General features: G+C 41.6%; 1 protein-coding gene across 1 annotated transcript; it reads right to left on the bottom strand.

Annotated features, from left to right (window-relative positions):
* Window positions 1-79: 79 nt before the first annotated feature.
* Window positions 80-17,027, bottom strand: nsmaf (neutral sphingomyelinase (N-SMase) activation associated factor). The gene is made up of 31 exons (XM_061713937.1): window positions 16,895-17,027; window positions 14,238-14,327; window positions 11,840-11,918; window positions 11,478-11,539; window positions 11,219-11,255; window positions 11,009-11,059; window positions 10,780-10,851; window positions 10,605-10,652; window positions 10,404-10,456; window positions 10,162-10,291; window positions 9,993-10,064; window positions 9,802-9,910; window positions 9,365-9,541; window positions 9,196-9,275; window positions 8,284-8,374; window positions 8,099-8,162; window positions 7,937-7,988; window positions 7,691-7,811; window positions 6,838-6,969; window positions 6,715-6,757; window positions 6,472-6,638; window positions 6,248-6,359; window positions 5,357-5,415; window positions 5,046-5,113; window positions 3,722-3,789; window positions 3,494-3,617; window positions 3,266-3,349; window positions 2,910-3,060; window positions 2,038-2,140; window positions 1,306-1,415; window positions 80-970 (listed from the first exon to the last, which is right to left on the bottom strand). Exons 1-31 carry the CDS (start codon window positions 16,930-16,932, stop codon window positions 876-878), a joined length of 2,742 nt encoding a protein of 913 aa, XP_061569921.1. The 5' UTR covers window positions 16,933-17,027; the 3' UTR covers window positions 80-875.
* Between the last annotated feature and the right edge of the window lie 850 nt (window positions 17,028-17,877).

Here is a 17,877-nt window from a genome sequence, read left to right as displayed (position 1 = left end):
CCATCGCTCTCCTTCTTGAAACTAACAACTTTTGCGAGAAATAGAACTCCATTTGTTGAAACAGACATTTGTGCAGGGGAGAGTAAATATTTAATTAATATTTTAATTCCCAAATGCTCAGCTCTGTTATAGTCATGTGATAATGATCAATACCGTAAAGCTGCAGGTCTGGAGCGTCACAGACACCCTCAGCTCTTGCAGCCCGGCCACAAAACAAATACTACAGGCGATAAAAATGAATAAAGAGTCTTGTGCAGCTCGTAGAGCAAAAACTAGACACGGCAACTTGTGGAGGTAACTGTGTTTTTGTAATAACACCTGAGCAACATCAAGCTCTGAAACACTCTTTAAGTCCACTTGGCAGGATAAAAAGCACATAAAGCTATAGAAAAATGATTACCAATTATAAAAAAAAAAAAAGGAAAAAAACCAGGGTTACATCCACTCGTCCTTTAGCTACACTTGCTTTCATCCTCATGGTCATGGCCAAGCTAGCATGAAAAAAGGCAAAAATAAAATCTACACATACACAGGAAGAACATGATAAAAGCAGACGCAAAAAAAAATAAAATAAAAAATAATAGATAAGGCGAGGATGATGTTTTAGCTTCCGTCATGCAGAAACTTGAACTGGATAATTTCTCTCATGATGCGGGTAACAAGGATGTATACGATGTATCTAAGACAACAGTTGAGGAAAGCAGCTGGTTGTCTTCCTCAGACTGTCCAAAGTTCACGTCTTCACGTTTCAGCAGTCTCTTTCACGGACGGCCGAGTCACACGGTCGGCAGGATACTTGGATTGGGTTGTCGGGTATATTGCACGGGAGGTTTCGTCTTGCCAGCTGACGGATTTGATTCTGCAGAAACTGAAGTTTAACTCTCCAGCTTCCAGAAGATGATCTGTCTGTCCTCTCCTCCGGTGATCACCGTGTTGCACAGCTCGTTCATCCACATGGCTGTGATGCCACCTGCACACACCACACAGCCTCGTCAACATAATCATGAACTACCACCTTGTTCTTTTGATGCTATTCTCGTTTTAATTTGATCCCTTTAAAAACAGGTAGAACCTGACAAAATAATGCACAAATGGTTTGAATTTTAGCACTTTGGGTTACATTAAAAGAATAATTGCCATAATGGTTTGCAACAGTGACTTTTTTGAAGACCAATTCCTGACTTTCTTCTCAACAATGTCTTCACACATCTAATCCGGTTTAACTGGGTGGAGTTTGCATCTTATCTCAAGTCCAGGAAATAAAGCACAGGGATTAAAAATAAAAAGTGGGAAGGAGGGGTGTACCTGAGTGTGCAGGGATCCTCTTAGTGACAGAGTTGCTGAGCAGGTCCCACAGAAAAAGGTCACCAGACTGCCCTCCGCACAGCACAGAGCTGCCATCCCAGCAAAAACACCTGCACACACAAACATGCACACACTGCTTCAGCCAGCAAGGTAACTATGGTTACGTTTACACTGGTCTTAATGCTCACATCACATCACAGTATTTTAAATCTGTCGTATATGAGACTTTGTTATGAGACTTTGTTGTGAACAGGCTTGTAAATTGAAGCGACCCGCAAGTGCAGTAAGGGGAAGTGATGTCAAACGCTGCACGTTGGTGTGCGGGATGTAAAGGAAGATGCAAAAAAACAACAATGTAAACAAAAGTGTAGCAGCAGTCAGCCTGTACGATGTCTTTTTGATGTTTTTGTGGAGTGGAGGACCGGGACACGACCGGCTTCACTGAAGCAGATATCCAAAACCAATGCCGCCAGCGCAGAATTGTGCAGGTAAATATTTTCCAATTACCACAATGAATTTTAAAAAAAGGTGCAAGTCTAAATGCACTGAAATTTAAAAAAAAAACAAAAAAAAACAAAAAAAAAAAAAACTACTGAAGGTCACTAAAAATGGAAATAATCATTTTAGGTGTTACATGTTTCCTGGACTACGTGATATTTTTAGTGACACAGCCTCAAGCTTTTCCAAGGAGCTCCAGATATCGACACCTCTGGTAAAACTAAAGCATCTTACCTCTGCTCCACCTCAGCCTTCACAGATGAGATCACCATCCCCGTCTGAACATCTAGTACCTTCATGCAGGAGTCGGCGCCGACACTGAGGACATGTCGGCTGTCTGAGGACATAATGCATACGGATCACGTGAGCCGGATACGTTCAAATCATTTTAAACCAGAAGCAGGTCATGTAAATGTGTTTTTAAAACAATTATAGAGAGAAAAATCTAATTTGGTCGCATTGCAACTACAACCATGTTTACTCTCCGTGCTGTTGAGGCGGCAGCAAACAGAACAGTTTTCTCAGTAACCAGCTCTACCTCCTACACGGCTGCGTCTGCACCGATTTCAGAATCATTTCATGGGATGATGACAGGATGTTACAGTCAGTAAATCTGTCTCTGAAGGAAAAGTGCAGTGCTCTCACTGAAAGTTGGAAGCCTGCCCAGGTGTTGCGTTTACAGCCACTGACACTGCGGACACACTTGACAGGAGACTGAATAACAGTTTAAAACTCTTATTGCACCCAGAAACGGGCTGGTAGCAGGTGTTAGTGAGGTTTGAGTATTTAAACATGGCTCTTTGCACAATCAAGTGAATCCGCAAGGAGTCTTTCCAGTAACGTTCCCACCTTCCCAGTATTTAGTTTCCTCATGAGCCACGGAGGAAAAGAGTAAATCATCCACCTCCAGTCTGAGTGTTAGATGTGCCGTGCAGACGAGCAGGAAATGTGGAGTAATGTGCCCTGGATTGGTATTTCATTAAAGTTTCTCTAAAAGGTGCAGTGCGAGGGTGAACAGTGATGAAGTTTACGAACCAGCCTTAATAAAGTTTAGCTTGTCACTGGGTAAAGTTCAGGGCTTTGATTGCACACAAAAAGCTTCCTACCTGGACTGAAGGCCAGGTGGTGGATGTTCCCTTGGTGGCAGTGGACCTGCTGCAGAGCCCCATAGCTGCTGGTGTCCCAGATGCTGACCGTCCCGTCCTTAGAGCCGGAAACCAGCAGCGTTCCAGCGGGATTCAGACTGACTGTGTTCACCTGAAGGGGAAATGTTGCAGAGGGAAGCAAACATGGTGGTTGTTTAGTTTTGAGTATTTATTACAATAACACATTGGGATTAACCTAAAGAAAGATAAATGACTCGTATGCATATTTTAGCTGCAGGAGCAGCTTATTTAATGATGTAATCTCAGATACAGGTTGTTAACCAACGTGTGACGGTACGGAGAGCCTGGTCACTCACTCCGGCATCGTGCTCCAACTCAGCCAGCAGCTGGAACTGGGTTCTCTTGTGACTGGATGAGCTGCTGCAGGCAAACTGCCAGACCTGTCAAACATCAACACAGAACCTCTCATTTAGACCCCAGCTGTAAAGGACAAACATAGAAATGAAACTGCTGTTTTTAATCTTTCATTAACAGCTTCCTGACTGAACTGCAACAGAATGATGCATCGATTTATTCCCAATCACCTTGATGGTGGAATCCCAGGATGCCGTGTAGAGCCGGTCATCAAACCAACACATCTGGCTGACGGCGTCGTCGTGACCCATCAGCGTGTCCTGCCGCCGGCCGTATGGGATGGAATAGAAATAGCTGGAAAAGAGAGGAGAGCCAGACGTGGAGGAACCACCAAAATCTGTCTGAAACCTTTTTTTAAGTCACCTAAAATGTCATACAGAGTACATGTAAACACTTACACGTTGTTGTCCCATGAAGAACACACCACCGTTTTACCATCTGCCAGCATCAAGCATGACGATAGTGCCTGGAAAACAGCCAGGTGCATTAGAGTTCAGATGGAGAGCTGGTGCCTCATTTATAAAAGAGTGCGTAGGATTCATACTAAAAGTGTACGTGCGCTCAAAAGCCGAAAATGGCGTGCGCACAAAAAAAAAAAAAAAAAAAAAAACCTGATTTATAAAACCATGTGCACGCACACTTGCACGCAATGTTCGCTTTATAAATCACAGTCCAGCTGGAAGGTTGCGCAGGTGAATTTGCCTCATACCCCACCCTCTACACGCCCACTTTCTACCATAAATGGGCAATGCAAACTACATGATGACTGTATTTGCATATGAATGAGCCTGCTGAGCATGCGCAGGGGCTTCCTGCAATCCGTTTCTGCTGCGTCAGGATGAATGAGACGTGTCGAGCCACTGTGCCACTAAATTTCACGGAGGCTGAGATGGAGATGTTGTGGATGAGGTGGAGGACAGGAAAACTACATAATTTGGTGGTCACAGTAGTGACATCACTAACAAAAATAAAGCGAGTGAGTGGCAGCACGTCATTGCTGCGCTAAACGCAGTGAGTGCCGCGGACAGATCTGTGGCAGAAAAAAAAAAAAAAAAAAAAAAAAAAAAAAAAAAAAAGAAGAAGAAGTGGTGCGATCTGAAGGTGGAGGCCAAGATAAAAGTGGCCCGGTGTCGTACGACAGGTGTCGTGCCAAAAAGTGATTGTCTGCCAGAATCTGATTTCTGGCCGCGGGAGCGCCCACAGCAGCCCGTTGAGCGATAGCGCTAAAACGTCAGATTTTCAGATTATGAAGCTCAAGAATGAGATCAAGTCATATTTAGGCAGAAACAACTTTTCATTAACTGTATTTGGCCTTCAATCAATTTTTGGCACGACACCGGCCCAGCGTGTCCTGCACCGCGGCTGCAGAACCAGCAGCACCAGAGTCCTGACTGACGCTGTGCTTCAAACACAGAGGGACACGATCAGCGCTATTATATTACAAGTCTGATATGTGATGACATTAAAAGTATGACATGAATCTGGCTTCATTTCACCACCTCACCGTCTGCGTTGCCAGTTCCCCATATCTTCAAAATGTTCGTGCGCTAGGGTCAAGGTTTGTGTAAAGATACGCACATTTTCCCGTTAGTTTTTTTCTTTTTAAATCCCAAACTTTGCGTACAAGGTGGCATGCACATCTTTCAAGCCCTGTTTTGTGCGCACACAAGCTTTATAAATGAGGCCCCAGGTCATTAGAAGATTCATAGAGAGGAAACTCACCATGTTAGAGAAGGACATGCTTCTCTGGAAGTCCTTCAGCTCTCTGGAAAACATTTTAAGTGTCGAATCTGGAAAAAAAGAGTCACACAGCAGACAACATAATATCTCAACTTGAATTCATTCAGCCTGTATTTTGTTCATCGTAAGACACAGAAGACATCCGCTCCTGCGGTCCAACCGTATCTAAACAGCTCCATAAACGTGTAGCAGATTTTACAAACAATTAACTCCTCATCAGATTTCTGCCCACGTTTGACTCTTTTTTTTTTTCTATTAATATCTGAAACTATTTCAGAGGCATTTTTCCACACCTTGGGATGTAGAGAAAATAGATGATCCGTCTCGAGTCATGGCGATGCCCGTCACAGCTCTGCACATTTGAGAGAAAGAAGTAAATATATATCTAGAAAAAGCTGCACAAAAAAAAGGAAGTGGTTTTCAAATCTTACCGTCATACTAGGGCTGGGCGATATGGACCAAAAGTCATATCTCGATATTTTCTAGCTAAATGGCGATACTCGATATATATCTCGATATTTTTTCTGTGCCATAATTGGGGTTTCCCCCAAAGCATTATAGCATAGCATCTCTGTTAGCTTCATTTTTTTCTGAGGCAAACCCTTAAAAAAACAGTCAGTTTTAATACAAAGCCTCGTGCCAAATGTCACACAGGTACCTTTATTAACAGAGGTCTGCACAATATCAAAATGTATAAAACAAATGAAATAAAAATAAACTGCCTGCATATATAGAATAAAAATGCTTCTTGAATAAAATAAAACAAATATCCCTTTCCTGCATAACAATTACATTAAAATGTGCAATTAATACAATGTAGACAGTAACAGGCAGACTTTTCCACTGAGGTTGACAGTTGTGCAAATAACAAAACATTTGTGCAAATCTCAAATAAAACATTCAAGTCAATTTGTCACAAAATAAGCTATATCAAAATCAGCTTATTAAACGATATTGTCTCGTACCATATCGTGTTTGAAAATATATCGATATATATTAAAATCTCGATATATCGCCCAGCCCTACGTCATACTATCAGTTTGCTCTTTGAAATTACCAATATCGTCTCCAAAGGGAGAAAAGGAATCAGCCCTCCGGCCACCATTACCCAGGCTCTGTGCTCTTCAAGACCCAAAAGTGCTATATACCCGTTACTGGCATCTAGCGGACGGCTGCAGACTTACTCCTTATGGATCTTGTGGCTGGAGATGAGCGTGAGACTTCCCATGTTTGCCCAGGCCATCTTCCTGCTCTCCTCCGTCAGGTCTTCAAAGGACGAATCTTCCCCCTGAGAGGCTGCAACCACACAGACAGTTAGAGGAATATATGGAGACATCGTGTACGAGAGCAAGCAAAGGCCTCGACTGGGAGAGCGTGACTTTGGTTTCAGCTCTGCGTCTTTTGTCACCTGGTGAAAGGTCGCTGATGGGCGAGTTGATGCTGGGGCTCCTTGTGATGTTCTGAAAGCGGGGCGTGATCCTCTGAGGATGAGGGCTGGTGAACAGCTGTGTGGGGGTCTGGCCAAACTCCAGGATCTGCGTCAGCATGGCGATTCTCTGATCTGTATCCGCAATACTTCCCAGAGAGATGCAGAGGAAAGTTAGTCACAGGCCGGCAAATCTTCTGGACATAGCTGAGGGACTTATTTCACCTGTCACAGTCCACGCCACCTTCGTAGGTCAGCGGGTGAAACACTGAAAGACAATAACATGAGTATCGTCAGCTGAGTAGATTCGGTGGGATTGACGCTGACGAACGCCGGTGGCTGTTTTACCGTTGTGAGCTGCCACAGCTTCACTGCCTCTCTGTCTGAAGCCAAACACCAGATCTATCCACTCATGAAGGTGCTCTGACACGTACTGACTCTCCAGTGCTGCCTTGTGTTTTTGAAGGAAGTCCCTGGCATCTGGAGCGAACACAGACAGGTGCACACAGGTGAGACGGAGGATTAACTTCACTTTTCTGCACATTTAACCAACATGTCATAGGGCTGGGCGATATATCCAGATTTTAATATATATAGATATATTTTCAAACGCGATATGGTACGAGACGATATCGTTTATATAGATATAGCTTTTTCTTTATGATTTTGATATAGCTTATTTTGTGACAAATTGACTTGAATGTTTTCTTTGAGATTTGCACAACTGTTTTGTTATTTGCACAACTCAACCTCAGTGGAAAAGTCTGCCTGTTACTGTCTACATTGTATTCATTGCACAGTGTATTTTAATTTAATTGTTATGCAGGAAAGGGATATTCGTTTTATTTTATTCAAGAAGCATTTTTATTCTATATATGCAGGCAGTTTATTTTTATTTCATTTGTTTTATACATTTTGATATTGTGCAGACCTCTGTTGTACCTGTGTGACATTTGGCACGAGGCTTTGTATTAAAACTGACCGTTTTTTTTTTAAGGGTTTGCCTCAGAAAAAAATGAAGCTAACAGAGATGCTATGCTATAATGCTTTGGGGGAAACCCCAATTATGGCACAAAAAAAATATCGATATATATCGAGTATCGTCATTCAGCTAGAAAATATCGAGATATGACTTTTGGTCCATATCGCCCAGCCCTAACATGTCAGGAGCATATGGAGAGACGAGACAAGTCAACTTTACTTGAGGCCCAGGGTGGGAGGACGACGTCGCCGACTAGTTTTCCGTTCTGCCTTCTGCCTAAACTGAGATTCAGACGGTTTTCCAGGAAGCTGGAGTCATCTCCATAAAACTCTGGAATCAGCTGCATGAGCAGAGAGACGCAGCAGCTTAGAGGCTTATTTTGCACAAACTCATCAAGACAAACCCTGTTGAATCTGGACGCTGCAGTGGAGATGATGGAGAACACAAATGTGACTTCATATTCACCTCTTTGAAGTCCGTCGCTCCCTCAAGGCAGTTTTTCCACGTTTCACCAACACTGCAGCCAAACACAAACAGATATTCTCAAAGCATTGATCAAAATAAAAAGAGGTTGTTCACACACTGAAAGCCTTCTCTTCTTGTCTTTGATGAGATGTCAGAACGTACCTGTTGAACATTCGGTCTGCGTGGTCGTACCGTCCGTTCTGGAGACACAGCATGTGCTCCGGAGCTGCAGAGGAGAGTCAGCTGGGGTTATGATCGTCTACAGTCCACTCTGACTGCTAATGTATCCAACTTATATAAACGTCAGAGCTGCAGGTTTAACAGTTGAGGCAGGTGAGGTCACGTACCGACTCTGACCAGGTAGAAAAGCACGTAGCCTGGAGACGAGTAGTGACTTCCGTACATGAAGGGAGGTTCGGGCATCCCTCGGTACCGAGCCTGAGAGAAGAGAAGAGAACTACTCAATCATCTATTTTCACCCCCACAATTACAGCTTTCAGAAACAAAGAGGCATATGAGGAAAACAGGATGGAGCGTAAGTAATTATAACCGTCTTATTTCTGCTGGTATTTATCTTCTTTTAATTTCTGAATGCAGAGGATAAAAGTAGTTCTGTTTTTATTCCCCCTCCGTTACAGGGATGGAGTTAATTATGTTAAAGACAGCTGCATTTTGGCGAGTTCCTCCAGAGTCAGGACTTTTATTTCAAAAGAATAATTGCCTCAATCCTTTTGGGAATTCATTCAAAATACAAAGTGAATGAGATAATTAAAAATAATCACGTTCATCTCTGTGTTGTCTTGATTAATTAAGTATGAGCTGAAGCCTCGTACCCGTCACCTGATGTTTATCTGTAAACATCTGTTACAGTTTTGCCACAAATTGTTTACTTGCTTATAAAGAAAATGACACCCTTCTCAGTAGAAGAAGAAACTCTCCCTGCTCAGCTCCTGGGACCGGTGTTAATTGTGTTAATCACTGAGATTTCCATCTGTGATTAACCTGCAAAGGGAGGTATATCCCCAGTTTGATCTGCTGAGGCTATGAGGGAGGGTCGATCAATGCTGGCCACCGTTAACGGTCTGATCGTTAAATTTCCTCACCACCTTTGATCACATTTTTCTTGAAAAAGCTCTCCATCAATATGGCGAGGGAGGACTTCATCAACTCTATCCTTCATGTTTATGTCCATCAAAGACAGCTCACTATCTTTCCTCTCGGCCATGCAGGCGGGACAGAAACATGAGTGAACTTCTCACCAGCAGCCTGTCCAGCCGCTCCTTGTTTAAGGCCCCCACGGGTTTGCTCAGGTCTCTGAACGTGGCAGCGTTTGTGAAGTCTAGGGCGAAGAAAAACACATAAACTACTAAGACAACCTACAACAGCAGGTCTCCAAGCTCTTTTAGCAGGTTTAAGTAGTTAACTAACCTAAGTGCGTGCTGGTGTAGTCGTCGATGACCCAGGGGAAGACGGGGTACTGGGAGAGGTCGTTGCAGCTGCGGTCCGCCAGGTTGTTGAGGTGGAGGAGATACTGGTAGTTGCTGAGATGGCCGCGCTGCCACTGCAGCATGTAGCTCTCTGCCGTGTGTTCGGTCACGTGGTTCTCTGAGCCAGAAAGAGAAGAATCTCATCAAAAGTTTCAGTTATAGTAATATGATCTCTGCCTAAGGGTGCTGGCTGATGCTGGTATCATTTATTCATTTTAAAGTATCCGGTGTTGAATTATGTTTGTTGGTTCTTTGCTGCCGCCTGCTGGTCAAGACCATTTCATAGGAAAGCAACTCCCTGAATCTAAAAAGCTCAACAAATTACAGAGAAAAACACATTTTCTCTTGTATTTCCTCTGGTCTTCAGGGTCTTCTCACCCAGGAAAGTGGCTATGTAGTAGTAGATCTCATCTCTGTCAGCGGTGTTGTAACACTTCAGGTAGATGTCGGAGCAGAAGTCATTCTCCGTACAGAAAACCTCCAGACCCTGAACGAGATCAGAGACGTGAGCGCACACACACACGTAACCGTACTGCTGTCAGAAATGCACTGGGGCCGGTCCCGCTCACCAGAGGTCTGAGGCCGTGTCGTCTTTTGTAGATCCTCCTGACTCGGAGCAGTTTGATTTGAATCACATGCTCCTGAAATGACAAATGAGGTTACATGTTGTTCAGCAAAGAGCAGCTGAGAGAGCTCCAGGTAGCTCCTGGCCATCCACCGCCCATCTGAGCCACTCACCGGATAGCCGTTGAGCGGCTGGAAGTAGAGGTTTTCATCCGTAATGCAGACGTGGCCTGGATTGGACACCAGAGGGGTGACCATCTCCACTGCACACTCCATGTGTGGCTTCTCCGCAACGTTCTGAAAGCTGTACAGACGACTCAGTTTGCCACTATGCCACCACTGTGTTTTCAAATTACTATTTTGGATTAAATCAGTGCAAAAACAAAACAAAAACCAAACATGCTTCTGTTACATACAAGTTTTTGTCAAACGACGACCTCGCCAGGCGTGACTGCAGATTTGCAGCAATCTGGAAATTCACAAGCATAAATGTGGTTTTAATGTGGGTGACTAGATTATATTTAACCAGACAATTAAGAAAAGACAATGAAAAAAATGCAAACAACAGAACGGATTATTTAAATATTCATCATGCAGATAAGTGATGATCAACTCACCATGGCAGTCTGGTCTCCAAGCTTTTCCAGACAGGAAGCTCTGTGAAGCTTCCGTATTTAATGGTTTAAAAAAAAAAAAAACGAGAAAGATGAGAGAAATTCATCATAAAAAAAACACAAGGACAGCTCTGTAAGGTTTATAGGTAGAACCGGAGCTCCTGAAATGTCCACTTACCTGCAGTAATGTCTGGACTACATCCTCTGTTTTACTAGAAATCTCCAACTGAAAGGTCAGCTTGTTTTCTCCCTGTCAAAGCAGACGCGAGAGGGATAAACCATGTTGTCTACTTTAATTACAGAAATAAACAGTAATAAATCAGCGGACTGTGACTGATGAGTTATGCGTGAAATGAAGCGCGCAGTGAAAACAAACCACCTGGTGAAGACAGAAACGTCTGACTCACCCTTTCATTCCTGTACGCTGCTATGACATTGTTTTCTTTGATGAACATAACCTGAAATCAAAGTGAAAAACATGTTTTCACATTTACTTTAAAAGGTGGGTCAGAAAAAAAATACCAAAAAAGTACTAGACAGCAACTACAGTTGACAAATCTGTGCAACGATCAGTGATTCAGGGGCTTTAAGATCAATCTATCACAAGCATGTCTCACCTGCTCACAGGAAACGGTGATGGCCGGCGGCTGAGGCCTGTCGGACCAAAACAAGTTAGATAAGTCAGTAGGGAATGACGTAAATAAATTCAATATTCTGTAAAATGATACTATAAGCAAGAAAAAACCCATAACACAATCTGGGTTTTAAAAAAGTGCTTCCAAGCACAGCTGTGTCACACTCACATTCATATTTTCAAGTTACTGAACCAGTTGGCGAACTAAAAAGACGAGCGAGCTCAGAGATGAAAGCACTTACTCAATGAACGGGTTGTTCTCCTTCTGCACAAACTCAATATTCTTACAGTCTCGCAAAGGAATCTGCAGAAACAGCAAGGGAGAGCTGGGATTCAGAGACAGACATTCAAAACACACGGAAAACACAAAATACAGAGAATATGAATGAGTTTTAGTACGTTGGGCTTCATTCTGTTTTTCCCAATGTTTATATTTAATGTTATTCTTCATGGCTCAACTTGGAAATGATCCGAAGACAGCCTTCATGATTAAATCCCAAAGTTTACCAGGTATAGACAGGATGTTCAGATATGTTATGTTTTCTTTCATATTAAATTGTAAAGAGTCAAGAGACACACCATAGCTATACGTTATGAAACAAACCTTTATAATTGGCTCTGCAAGGTCCTCTGGATCAAATATAATAGATCTGGAACAAACCTTTAAGGAACCTCGAGTTTTTCTACAAGAAAAAAAAGAAGCCTTTGTTAGTTTGTTAGCATCTGACTTTCACTTGTATTAAAACCCTGATAACTGAAAATACACATTTAAAAACATGAAAGGACAAAATAAATAATAACAGCAGTAACACTAGGCATCAAAAGAAAGTTTTACTGCAAAGTAAATTACATTAAAACTGATTCCCTTGTTTATTTTTGTCAATTTTAGGAATAAAATGATAAAAATAGGATGTGAAGTAACAGTTACTGCAACATGAAGGAGGAAGTACACCCTCCTTCCATTGTAAGACCCATCCATCTATCATCTATTCCTGCCTATCACGGGTCTGCTGGAGCCTATCCCAGCTGTCTTTGGGTGACATGCAGGGCTACAACCTGGAAAAAGCTGCCAGACCATTCCAGGTCCACATTTAGACAAACAAACACTCACAGATGTGAGCAACTGCTGGAGTCCACCTGTTGTCAGCAACTGTGCTAACCCCTGTGCTGCGGTTTAACATATTAAAACAAAAAAAAAAATTGGTCCTCAACACGCCTTAAAATGAAGTGAAATACAACGACACATGCAATTTTACAAGACTTCAATATTTATTTTACAAAAACTAATCCGAAGTAGAAAACTTTTTGCACACCGGATTTGCAGAAAGGTGCGTCGGAGGAGGAAAGCTGCAGCCAAATATAAAAAGAAAACTCCCGCACACCTTCTCACTGTGCATTCGTTTATTAGGCCAATGTTTCGGTCATAGACCTTTTTCAAGGCATCAAAAAAAATGATGCCTTGAAAAAGGTGTATGATCGAAACGTTGGCCTAATAAACGAATGCACAAAAACGAATCCAAAATGAAGAAAGAGCGTCCGTCCTTAATGTCTCCATAAGAATTAAGATGGTCCGCATCAGCGAGGTTCTGCAGGTCCAACGCACCTGACTGGATCATCATTAGGTTTGGGCCGCGTCTATAAAAGCACTTTTACCAATGTGTTGGTCTGCAGCACATGAGTATCCATTAACATAATTCCAAAAGGAAAAGAGATCAGAAATGACCTTAGAGGTGATCTATACTTCTGCACTGGATTATTGTACATCTCCCCCACACCTAAATCACCTGCTCAAACACCTCATCTTTTTTTAATCTGTAATTTCACTGAAAGTTGTTGCTGTTTAATATTTATCACCTCATTTAAGATCTGCTTCCTTTCCATTTCTGACTTGAAGACAAAAAACCCAACAAAAATGAAAGACCAACACTGCAAGCTACAGTGCTGCAGAAAAAGGACCCGTGCCACCATCTGATTTGTCAGAGTACTTATTGATCAACACACACATGACAACCGTTGACTGAATAGAGAGAACAAGTAAAACAAATAAGTATCAATGCCAACTATGACGTAGGTTCTGTTTGTGGGCGACGTGCGTCGCTGCGATACAGAAGCACGAGTCACGTTTTATAGACACTCGCCACCGCCATCCAGTCTGGAAAGGGTTACGTTACCTCCAAACAGCTTGGAGTCGATTATTCAACAGAGAAACGATTCTGAAGTAGTACATTTCACAAATCTTCCCAGGAATGAAGGCCACAGCAGGTTTACCTGAAGGTCAGACCAAGCAATTCTGGAGGTAACTGCACAAAAACCCAGAGAGCCTCATCTCAGACGCTACAGGCCTCAGCAGCACTTCAGTACACTTACAAAAAGAATGAAAAGGTTTGGGTTGCTTATTCAAATTATCTTCTCTTTAAAAATAGCATGACGGTACAGTTTATGTTTTTACATTAGCACAAACCAAGCGACTTATGCAATAAAGTTGTGTCAACAGACAATACCAAAGTGGGTTGTTTATGGGGCCAGACTACATGATATCACCTGACACCCTGTGATGATTTGGGCTTGTTTTTACAGCCACGGGACCTTGAAACCTTCCGTTATGAGTCAACCAAGACCTCCTCAAATACCCTTGTATCCTAGCGTCTACATGTGGGGTCATCTGGCTGTTGGAGCCACAGCGGGGTCATGCAGCACGACAGGGATCTCCAGCACACCAACTTCCACCAGACTGAACAGAGCCGTACATTCATCCATCAGGAAACCTCGAGTGACTCAAGCAACATGTTGAAGAGTGTGAGAGTGGACCAAAGCTCTTCAACAATGATGTGAGACTGACATCATCACAGAAAAACGACTTTGAGTTGCAGCTCAACGCGGTTCCACCAGCTGCTTTATTGTGGAGTGAACTCAGAGATTTAAAACCTGGTAATGACATTAATCATCTCCCAATACATTTTCAAGATGCCGTATTTTCTCAGACATAAATAAATCCGACTTACTTCTCTTTTTTTGAGCTAGTCGTCGTCACTTGGTAGGCAGTATGCTGCTCAAAGTAATATTCCTCCAAATCCAGCAACAAAAGAGAAAACCTGGGGAAGAAGCACATCAGCTGCATTACATGATGAAAGTCAAGCTTGCAATCGTAAACCACAGGGGCCCGTGGAGACTGTCGTCCTCCACCAATGTCACTGCTTTATCCATCAACTCCAGGGAAAGTGCTACAGATTGTCCTTCTCATCATCATCATCATCAGGTATCATATTCGGCTTCATAGGTTGTTTTTTTCCTTGCTGACAGACAACAGATCACTAAATAACTAAGACTAAACAAAAGATTGAAAATGTCTTTTCATCGCCACGTCAACATGCTGAAAACCCAGATAAACAGAATGAAAAAAGTAAAAGTAATTAAATACTTTTGTTGTACCTTTTTGTCAATTTCTACTTGTACTCCACATAAATAATTCAGAAAATGTTTTCAGGGAGCAGGAAGAATGATGTAAAATGATCAGGTATGTCCGTGTGGACGTGGGTCTGATCCATCAGGCTATCAAGAGACGGTACGTCCACTTAGTGGGTCAATATCTCTATTCTTGTCGTCATCAGGTGCTCTTAATTTATTTAATAAAAACATCTAGGTGTAATACTAATAATACATGCATTTCCTCTTTTGTTCTGTGTCTTAATAAGCTTTTAACTGTTTCAGGTTTATATCAGAAAAAAAAAAAGCACAACAGCAAGTTACTTTAGAGCATATAAGCAAGTAGGGACGGATCAATCGCGGAAGGAAAATTACATAATTTTTGTCGGTTCAATAAATAAAATTGAACCAGATAAAAAAATAAATAAATAAATAAAGTAATAAAAATGTGAAATTGCTTGCTTACACACAGAAACTGACAGGAGGCCTTAAGTTAAGCTTTTGTAAAGCCAGTTGTACTCGATGAGTTGCACCTCTCAGGTTTTTCTTTCCACTGCTTGACTTTCCCTGATTCTTTATGGATATGAACGAGCCCAAGTTTACCCAGGAGTTGTTTTTGAAGCATTGCGGTGCCTCACACAGAAATATGAATGTAACATGAACAGTCAGGACTGCTGTTTGCTCAGATAATTTAACCAGACTTTACTGAAATATTAGTTTTTCATTCAGATTTTATTTTAAAAATAGTCGTTGGTGGATAAACTGGAGGTTACATGAGGATTATATTAAATATAAAAACCTTATCAAACTGGTAGGAGCCAAAGGGAAGCAGTTAATTATCGGTACATGTTTATGTTTTTAACATCATGGATAACTGCACTTTAGTATTTGTTTGAATATCATGAGTCATGCTGTTATCACATTTTTATTGATTTCACATGCTGCAGGTTTGGTGTGCTGATGCCAATAAGTCCTGTCGTATATGTGAATAAAGGTAAAACCTGTTTGGAGCCCAGAGACGTTTGCAATTTTTAGCTCAGAGCCTAAACCTGAAGGTTAAAGTAGGTTAAAGCACCGTCCAGGTTAGACTCTTGTTTGACCTCTTCCTCCGTCCTCTCCTCATTTTGGAGAGAATACCACAAAACTGAAACAGCTGCTGCAAGAGATGACGGGGGAGAGTCCAAAGTTACTGTGGTTAGTTTTAGTTGTTTGGTTTTTGGTTTGTTTTTTGGACACTGAAACTGATATTTTAAAATGAAAGAGAGACATCTGCAGTTCTTTGAGCAGAGTGGTTTCAGGGTTTCCCCAGCTACATCCGGTGCTGCAGCTTTCTTTACTGGGAAATGTGCTGCTCACAAAAGAAAAAACAGGAACACATAGTAGTATTACATCAACCAAATACTAAGATTTCAATCTGTCCATGATTGTTTTGGTTTCCACTGACCAATATTATCAATCACCACAACAGAAAAGATGATCAATCAGTCCTGACGCGTGTGATTGAAGTCTTCCCTTTAACAGCTGAGCAGCTTCAAGACACAATAACTGAAGAAAAGCGGATCTGCTCATACATAAATGTGGAGAATGACTTCATCTGAGCAGAGGCGCGTTCACGCGAAGGAAACCAGACCTCCAGCACAGATACAGCCCATAATACTACACACATTCATCAAGAACACCGTAAAAACCTACAAGACAAGTTCTGGGAAAATATTTCTCAATAATAAAATTTGAGTTAGGAGAATATCATGATTTTAATCAGCTGTGAATGTGCGTGAATGCAGATGCGCATTATGATACTCAACTCCGGGGGGGCTGACTTAAAGTTAAGTTTCTTTCCATCTTATACCTGGCCGTTTTTAAATATTAATCCACTGATAAAATGAAATGAAATGTTTGTGATGTGGCGGTTTGGGCTCCAGCAGAGCAGCTCTTTTACTTCAATACAACAGTCATAATAATCCCAGCTGACGGCGCAGCGCTCATTAAGGCTGATTTATGGTTCCGCGTTACACCAACGCAGAGCCTACGCCGTAGGGGACGTACGGTGCGCGTCGCCGCGTAACCTACGCCGTACCCTACGGCGTAGGCTCTGCGTCAATTTAACGCGGAACCATAATTCAGGCTTTAGCGGGCCAGTGTGACGCAATGAAGGACAGCAGCCCGCCGTCCTCCCCGCGCAGCGACCTGGCGGACACAACAACGGCACGATACCAACACCAGAACAGCTACAAACCTTGCTTTGGTTCGCTCTTGCGTCTTAAAAAATGCCATGGCTGCAGAGCATCCTCCCGTGAAACTCGACACCGACCAGGATCTGCTGTAAACACGGAAACTTGCTGCGAGCCACGTGACCGGCTCTCTGGCCGAGCAGCGGTTTAGGAGAACTAAAGAGAGGATGCTTCACTCCGACGCTATTTATGCACACAGCACTGCGAGGTTTCACTGCGCAGTGAAACCTCGTCTGAGTGACATTTATTTGCTCATCTGATGAGTAAATTAATGAAGCATTGAAACATTTTTCATGTAAAATCCTTTTTTTAATGGAAATATGAGTCATCTTTCCATGAATTTTTTTTAATATTTCGTTATTCGATATAATTACTGTTTAAATTAAAAAATGTCTTTATCTATATGTATCTTTGAAATTATAGAATGAAAAATAATTCAGAAAAATTAACAATAACAAAGAGGAAGTGATCTTATAAAGAAATACAAACTTTACAGTCTTGTTTGATCAACATTAATATATAAATGTATGCATGGTTTTATATATATGGAAATATGTACATACATATACATGTATGTATGTGTGTATAGAAAAGTACAAAGGCTTGAAATTTTGTGCTACTTTTTATTTTTTTATTCTGTTATTATTTTATTTATTTTATTATGTATTAAAGTACTTGAATTTACTTTAAGATTATTTTAATTTAAGCTATTTTTTATTTTTTATGAATTTTAATTTATTTTATTATTTTATTTATTTAATTTGCCTGAAGATGATTATTTTGTACTTTTGTCTGTTTGAATGGTTGTGTTAAAAAAATAAATCAGACGTTACTCAACAGTTACTCAGTACTTGAGTAGTTTTTTCACCAAGTACTTTTTTACTTTTACTCAAGTAATTATTTCGATGACTACTTATACTTGATTCATATTATTCTGAAGTAACAGTACTTTTACTTGAGTACAATTTTTGGCTACTCTACCCAGCTC

The sequence above is a fragment of the Cololabis saira genome, chromosome 22 (assembly GCF_033807715.1).
Source record: "Cololabis saira isolate AMF1-May2022 chromosome 22, fColSai1.1, whole genome shotgun sequence".
Taxonomy (NCBI): domain Eukaryota; kingdom Metazoa; phylum Chordata; class Actinopteri; order Beloniformes; family Belonidae; genus Cololabis; species Cololabis saira.
The sequence above is the reverse complement of the archived record's forward strand: the minus strand, read 5'-3'. Positions and strand labels throughout refer to the sequence as shown.

Coding starts and splice junctions, on each gene's coding strand:
- nsmaf (XM_061713937.1), bottom strand. CDS start 16,932: ATGGCATTTTTTAAGACGCAAGAGCGAACCAAAGCAAG. Junction 14,328..16,894: donor CAAGAGCGAACCAAAGCAAG/GTTTGTAGCTGT, acceptor CTTCTTCCCCAG/GTTTTCTCTTTTGTTGCTGG. Junction 11,540..11,839: donor TTGCAGAGCCAATTATAAAG/GTTTGTTTCATA, acceptor CTGTTTCTGCAG/ATTCCTTTGCGAGACTGTAA.